The sequence below is a fragment of the Hypomesus nipponensis genome, chromosome 20 (assembly GCF_054491055.1).
Source record: "Hypomesus nipponensis isolate SF chromosome 20, ASM5449105v1, whole genome shotgun sequence".
NCBI lineage: Eukaryota > Metazoa > Chordata > Actinopteri > Osmeriformes > Osmeridae > Hypomesus > Hypomesus nipponensis.
This window is the reverse complement of record NC_140380.1, coordinates 6,932,825-6,940,000: the sequence shown is the minus strand read 5'-3', so window position 1 is coordinate 6,940,000 and position 7,176 is coordinate 6,932,825. Positions and strand designations below refer to the sequence as shown.

The following is a 7,176-nucleotide window of genomic DNA, read 5'->3' as shown; positions in this document are numbered from 1 at the left end:
GCTTCCAACCCAGTACTTATCATTCCTATACCGGACCAGGATTGTGACACAACCTCGGCTCTCCTTGTGGTGAGTTTGTGCCAATAGCCACTCCATGATCTACTTGAAGACCATCTGTTTTTTTGTTTGTATTTCACTAACAGACTTTAACCCCCAACTGTATGTTTTTTTCTCCCTCAAAGCTTTGCTGCACCCGGCCCACTGAAGGCCAGGAACAAAATCTCGACATCTTGGAGAAACACGTATGACTCTCGTGGCCGAACAAAAAAAAAGCCTGACTTGAATCAAACTCATAGCGTGGCTATGTCTAACCTTTGGGGTCGTTGTCACAGGATTGTGAACAGGGTTAGACAGGTGTTTCACTGTTGGATACTGCTCTGTTTGTCCCTCTCAGGTCACAGTTGCCTGTAGGAGGGTCAGGGCTCTACAGGGTCAGACAGTCACACAGAGGTCAGAGGTCATGAGGTCCCCTGAGGATGGCGACAGGAACGCGATTGACCAGCAAATTCTTAGACTATGTGGTACATAACATTTACCCGCCTCGATCTTGATGTTGTGTGAAATAAATATATATATTTGACTTATTTGGGAGAGGTATAAAAGTAAGTTATCTGTATTTTTTCTCTGTTCAAGTTTGTATTTGATCTTTATGGCCTTCTGTTTGCATGTTTTTGTTTTTTGGTACCACACTGTTACATTATTATTTTATATGTATTCTGCAGGCGATCTGTATGACCTAGATGCTACCACTCTCCAGCTAAAGGTCCTCAACTATGTAAGCTCCCCCCTTCGTTTGAATGTAACGATCGTTTGTCGTGTTTGCCCACCTTCGTTGGACTAAACGGCGCGTGCGTTCACAGCTGGAGCAGCGGACCCAGTCCTTGTGCTGCTGCCTGCTCCTCGTGTCCGAGGACAGTCAACAGCTGTTCTGCCAGGTATGCACGCCCGCCGCTCAATCTACCGACAAACACACCGCCACTTCGACCCCCACACACACACGCACACACATGCTCCCAACGGGCTGAAATGTAGAAGGGGGTTTGTTTTTCTCTCGTTGCCAGGTGGTCGGGGACAAGGTTCTGGACCGAGAGATCAGCTTCCCTGTGAGTAGCCGGTCCTTTCCTCCCTTGTAAATTCCTGCGTCCTCGCCGCTAGAGGTGCTTGAGGCCCGTCTGTCTGTCGATCTCTTAGCTGACATTCGGCCGACTCGGACACGCCGTGGACGAGAGGGCGAGCATCTCCCTGCAGGACGTCACCCCAGTAAGCAGGCGTCCAGCTGGCGGCCGCCGCCTTTCGTAAGGTCGCGCGAAATGTCGACGTGTCGCTCGGGCGCCCGCCTCCTCCCTCTCACCCCATCCTCTTCCTTAGGCCGAGCATCAGAAGTTGAACGGCACCCTGGGATTCGAAGTCCGTTCCATGCTGTGCGTCCCCGTGGAGTGCAGGGCCACGTCCAAGGTCGTGGCCCTCGCCTGCGCCTTCAACAAGAAGGGAGCAGACAAGTGGGTGATTCGTCCCTCGACACGTTCAAACGTACGAATGACCCTCACTGAGAGATGTGTGTGTTTCGAGGTGTCCTTTTACATGGGGTGCGTCTGTTTGTGTGTGTGGTGGGGGATGTGTGTGTGTGTGTGGGAGTGCGTCTGCGTTTGTCTGCTTGCATCTCCTCCTCAGACACACAGAAGCAGATGAGCGCATTGTCCAGCACTGTTTTCGCTATACGTCCTCTGTGCTGACCAGTACGCTGGCCTTCCAGAAGGAACGCAGGCTCAAGTTTGAATGCCAGGTGAGAAGATTTACATTCACTCCCATTTCACGGACCTTGTTTTTGTGCGATAAAGTTTTTATCCGTGTGGATTTGTATGCAGCAACTGCATCTATTTCATCGTATACCTAGGCCCTGCTTCAGGTCGCCAAAAACCTCTTCACACACCTGGGTGAGGAATACCTTTAGCCAACACTTTCATTCAAAGCAACACACAACCACTTGATCTGTCGAGCGCTCCACCATTGAGCTAAACCTAAGTCGGCAAAGTGCCAAGTAAACATAGGGATCGATCTTTATCAGTAAGAATCGCTTTTTGTTTGTTTGTTTCTTTAGATGACGTATCAGTGCTGCTTAAAGAGATTATCGCAGAAGCACGGAGACTCACCAGTGCTGAGATGTAAGGGGACGTTTACAATATTCATAACTAGGAGTGGAACACCACCACAGCCTCTGTTTTGACTCCAACTCCCATGTTCCAGTTGCTCCGTGTTCCTGCTGGACCGGGTCAGTCAAGAACTGGTGGCCAAGGTGTTTGACGGAGGGGTGGTCATCGACGAGGAGGTGAGGGTCCATACAAGCTCAGTCCGCTCCCACCTGTAGAGATGTACAGTACTGTGCAAAAGTCTTAGGCTCTCGAGACTCTGTCCATGAATATTGTCTTAAATGTTTATTATTTTGCGTTCTGTATATGGCCAGTATAAAAGTAAGAAAAGGTTGAGAACATCCATTGATTTATTTCTTAAAGTCCTTCTAAACTTGTATATTTTTTTGCACAGTAGTGTTGCACTGACCTGTACAGTCTTCCACAGAGTCTGTGTGACAGTGTAGGGTACAGTTGGTTTTAACGGTGTCTGTACTCTCCTGGTCTCAGACAGAGCTGCGTATCCCTGCCGACCAGGGCATCGCTGGCCACGTGGCCACGACCGGTCAGATCCTGAACATCACCGACGCCTACTCCCACCCCCTCTTCTACCGCGCGGTGGACGCCAGCACGGGCTTCCACACCCGCAACATCCTCTGTTTCCCCATCAAGGACGAGCACGGAGGTCTGGCTCATAGCTCTGTTCTCTCTTTCTCTCTTTCCCTCTCTCTCTCTCTCTCTCTCTCTCTCTCTTGTTTTCTATAATTCCTTACTCATATTCACTCTTTCTCCTCCCCCGCGCTCTCTCTCTCTCTTTCTCCCTCACAACTGACCCTCCGCTCGTCTCTCCCTCCCCGGTGCTCTGGGTCCAGTGGTCATAGGCGTGGCCGAATTGGTCAACAAGACCAACGGGCCGTGGTTCACCCGTCTGGACGAGGACCTGGCCACGGCTTTCTCCATCTACTGTGGGATCAGCATCGCGCATGTATGTGGCAACCTTCCCTCTCTCCCACATCACCCTCCATCCCCTATCTCTCTCTGTCTCTCTCTCTCTGTCTCTCTCTATCTCTCTCTGTTTCTCTTTATCTCTCTCTCTTTCTCTCTCTCTCTCTTTCTCTCTCTCTCTCTCTCTCTCTCTCTCTCTCTCTGTCTCTCTCTTTCTTTCTATCTCTCTCTCTCTCCCCCCTCCGCGATCCCCATCGCGTCTGCTGTCATCATCCATCGCTCTTTCATTCACATGCCTGATATTAGAGAATGTATCGAATAATGTGATTTCGTCCTCCACCAGTCCCTCCTGTATAAGAAGGTCGACGAGGCCCAGTTTAGGAGTCAGCTAGCCAATGAGATGATGAAGTACCACATGAAGGTATTCCAGTCTGTCTACATCTGTCTGTCTGCCATACGTATTCCCAGTAGGTTCGATCCCACTCAAGTCTGGCCACTCCGATGACCTTTCACCTTTGTCTCTCAGGTGTCAGAGGAGGAAGTGACACGGCTACTGGTTTCGGGGATCCAGCCCGTGGCTGAGATCCATCCCTGCTTCTCTCAGTTCACTTACACGCCGCGCTCCCTCTCTGACGACAGCACGCCGCTGGTAGGACGCGACACAAACTGCCACCCCCCTCTTTTGTCATGTCACGCAAACACATACCCAAAGCGTCTTGTTTGCTTTTGTTGTGTGGGATTTGTCTGTGTGGTTGTGTGTACAAGGCTATCATGAGTATGTTTGAGGACATGGGCTTCATCAATACTTTCAAGATCAACATGAGGACGCTGGCAAGGTGAGAATTCCTCTCACGCGGTCAAACTCACGCATTTGCCCCCCCCCCCCCCCCCTCGGGGCATTCGTTCATGCGTCCGGTTCTCCGGTTCTCCAGGTTCTGTCTGATGGTGAAGAGAGGCTACAGAGACCCTCCCTACCACAACTGGATGCACGCGTTCTCCGTCTCCCATTTCTGTTACCTCCTCTGCAAGAACCTGGAGCTCTCCAAATACCTCGAGTAAGAACAGGCCCGCGCAGGCCCGCATTCGGAGCCCGCGAGAAACTGGGGCTCGGTCTCATTTAGCCCATTTATTGTCACGTGATCTGGCCCGCGTGCATACACAACATACTACAATCATGACTTACAGCGCACAGGCTCTCGATGATGACAAAAAACAGGGGGACAATTTACAACCATGCAATCGTATGATAATAATAGTGTGATCAGTGTTTGTGTAATAATGTAACTCATGGTGACGGATGAGTCATGCACTGACTGGCCAATGGATCCCTTTTGTCTCCCCTCAGAGACATAGAGATCTTCGCCCTCTTCGTTTCCTGCATGTGTCACGACCTGGATCACCGAGGCACCAATAACTCCTTCCAGGTTGCATCGGTGTGGACCTTTTCCTTCAGCACGGACAGAAAATATGAATTACACACCTCATATATACATTTACACTTTGACACGCCCTCATAACTGCCCAGGGGGCAATGTGCTCTATTTGTTTATCCTTAGAAATCTGTGTTGGCTGGTCTGTACAGCTCTGAAGGATCTGTGCTGGAGGTAGGTTACATTACAGTACATTTTATTCATTTTGCAGATGCTTTCATTCAAAGCGATATTCAAACAGTGCATGTAGAGGGTACGGCAGAAAATTAAGGATCAGAAGTGTATAGTTCTATTCAATATTTCTGTGGTTATAGTCAGGGAGCAGTCTGTAATTACTAACCGCATTGGAAAGTAACCACATCTCAGTTACTAGGCGTGGTGAAACAAGTAAAAATGAAAAGTGAAATTGAGGTTACCCAGTCCAGTCCATTTCCTGCATGTCACCAGCCCCCCCCCCCTCTCCCTGACATTTCCTGTCTCTCTTCCCCGTATCCATCCCAATAAAACTGAAATGCCTCTTTAAAAAAAGGTTTCAGGAATCAAGGGGTTTTCATGTCAGGACTTTTAATCAGAACCTTATCCTGGGGCAATGTTCATGATGTATTCCTTTCAACAAAAGGCATGCCCGAGCAGGACCTGGAAATCAATTGGCACTTTGTTGGCCCCTCTTTGTAAGTACAGTGTCTTTTCCACCAAACCAATGACTGTGAATCGACTCGTATTTGCAGCGGCATCATTTTGCTCAGGCCATCGCCATCCTCAACACCCAGGGCTGCAACATCTTTGAGAAGTTTTCCCGAAAGGTCAGTGGATACCAGCATTGGAAGGTCCAGATTCTTTTGGAATCCCAACATGTGTTGGACTGATTTGGATGATGTCGCCCTGTCTCTGGTTAGGACTACCAGCGGATGTTGGATCTGATGAGCGACATCATCCTGGCCACAGACCTTGCCCACCACCTTCGGATCCTCAACGATCTGAAGAAAATGGCCGACAGTTAGTACCTGATGCGCCCTTTTCCTCAGTGTCTTAATGTTGAATATCCGTCTCCAGTGAACTGTATTTTCCTCCCCTCTCTGAGAATAATCTTGCTGTCTGCTCTATCCTCCAGAGGGTTATGATATTAGTGACCCCCAGCATCATAACCTGCTCTTGTGCATGATGATGACCTCCTGTGACCTTTCAGACCAGACCAAGGACTGGAAAACCACCTGGAAGATTGCAGTATGAAACTTCTTTGAATCCTTTATGCTAATAACTCATACTTCTCTCAATAATTGTATTCCTCCTCGCGTTTCTTACGTGTCTTCTCACTGTATCTTGATGTTTACTCATTCCATTCTTATTCTTATAATTTTTTTAATTGTTTTTTTGTTTCTGTCACAGGGACTTATTTACAAAGAATTCTTCTCTCAAGGAGATCTGGTATGTATGCCATCTCTATGGAAAATCACAAAAACAATTCATTTTTTCAGTCTCACCATAACCCTTCCTAATATTTTTGTGTCCGTGTGTGTGGACCCCTGCCTGTGTGGTTCTAGGAGAAGGCCATGGGGAACCTTCCCATCGAGATGATGGACAGAGAGAAGGCTTACATTCCACAGCTGCAGATCGGCTTCATGGAACACATAGCCATGCCCATTTACAAGTAAGAACTCCACCCAGACAGGGAATTTAAGTACTATTTTATGATTGGAACACAGAATGTGGCTGTCATTGTCTTTCCTTTGTTATGTACATTCCCTCTCCCTGCTTTAGACTCCTACAGGACATGTTTCCCAAGTCTGCCGAGTTGTATGACACAGTGGCTTCTAATAGGGAGCAGTGGGCCAAGGTGTCTCACAAGCTCAACATCAGAGGCCTGCCTGCCAACGACTTCCTGGACTTCCTCGATGAGGAGTTTGAACAGGACGCGTCCAACGGTCAGGATGAACAGGAGGAACAGGGTGGTTCAACAGCGTGAGGAGGACATCTACGGTGGCCCACAAGCCCAAACTAGTCAACAGCACAATTAACTGTCTTGACAGAAAGGGACTTTTTGACCTGGGGGAATATATGACTTTTCTTTACTCCTTTTTAGGAATTTCTGTAGCCGTGAGTTTGACCTTGTGTGAATAATAGCAGGTATTGAGGGTTATCAGGTAGCGCGTATTGTACATAGTGAATTAAACGTTATAACAGCTGGCCTTACTTTGTATGAGTTGCCTTTAATATGAAAAAAACTGCTGGATTGATATTTGACATTTTGGCATGGCATTTTGTGTATGGTACATTACACTGGGAATTTACACACTGTACTTTACATGTCTGAAATCATCAATGTACTGTAGTTCCTTTGTGTAAACGAGTCAAATGAGAATTTCAGCATATTTTAGTTCATCCACTTTCCTTCAAAACCTTATTTTCCGTGGTTGGTCTAAATGTGCAGGATTTGATGTCCACCATTATCCACCACATGCTGCTTCTGAATGTGACACTTTCTGAATGGCATTGGACTATGCATATCTGTTTTGGAATATGATTCTCATTCGAAATGTTTTGTAGGCCTATATGTATTGTAGCTATATGTACAGTATATTTGCATTGCACGATGTTTTTGAATTAGTTCTCTTTACCATGGTGCAGATATTCACCTGTGCATAAGTAAAAGGTTTTACACTTATTTTAATGCGTAT

General features: G+C 47.6%; 1 protein-coding gene across 1 annotated transcript in view; it reads left to right on the top strand.

The window, feature by feature from the left end:
- Positions 1–7,169, top strand: part of LOC146246143 (cGMP-dependent 3',5'-cyclic phosphodiesterase-like) — a 13,059-nt gene extending 5,890 nt beyond the window's left edge. The window contains exons 5-30 of the mRNA XM_084683559.1: positions 14–69; positions 183–242; positions 395–521; positions 723–775; positions 861–935; positions 1,062–1,103; positions 1,192–1,260; positions 1,369–1,499; positions 1,672–1,783; positions 1,895–1,934; positions 2,099–2,162; positions 2,245–2,326; positions 2,637–2,811; positions 2,999–3,111; positions 3,415–3,492; positions 3,598–3,720; positions 3,837–3,907; positions 4,004–4,126; positions 4,417–4,504; positions 4,628–4,675; positions 5,230–5,304; positions 5,398–5,497; positions 5,613–5,725; positions 5,888–5,926; positions 6,043–6,149; positions 6,260–7,169. Coding sequence (XP_084539685.1) covers positions 14–69; positions 183–242; positions 395–521; positions 723–775; positions 861–935; positions 1,062–1,103; positions 1,192–1,260; positions 1,369–1,499; positions 1,672–1,783; positions 1,895–1,934; positions 2,099–2,162; positions 2,245–2,326; positions 2,637–2,811; positions 2,999–3,111; positions 3,415–3,492; positions 3,598–3,720; positions 3,837–3,907; positions 4,004–4,126; positions 4,417–4,504; positions 4,628–4,675; positions 5,230–5,304; positions 5,398–5,497; positions 5,613–5,725; positions 5,888–5,926; positions 6,043–6,149; positions 6,260–6,464 — 2,369 coding nt within the window. The 3' untranslated portion in view covers positions 6,465–7,169. The remainder of the gene's footprint in view (positions 1–13; positions 70–182; positions 243–394; positions 522–722; positions 776–860; positions 936–1,061; positions 1,104–1,191; positions 1,261–1,368; positions 1,500–1,671; positions 1,784–1,894; positions 1,935–2,098; positions 2,163–2,244; positions 2,327–2,636; positions 2,812–2,998; positions 3,112–3,414; positions 3,493–3,597; positions 3,721–3,836; positions 3,908–4,003; positions 4,127–4,416; positions 4,505–4,627; positions 4,676–5,229; positions 5,305–5,397; positions 5,498–5,612; positions 5,726–5,887; positions 5,927–6,042; positions 6,150–6,259) is intronic.
- Positions 7,170–7,176: the final 7 nt, after the last annotated feature.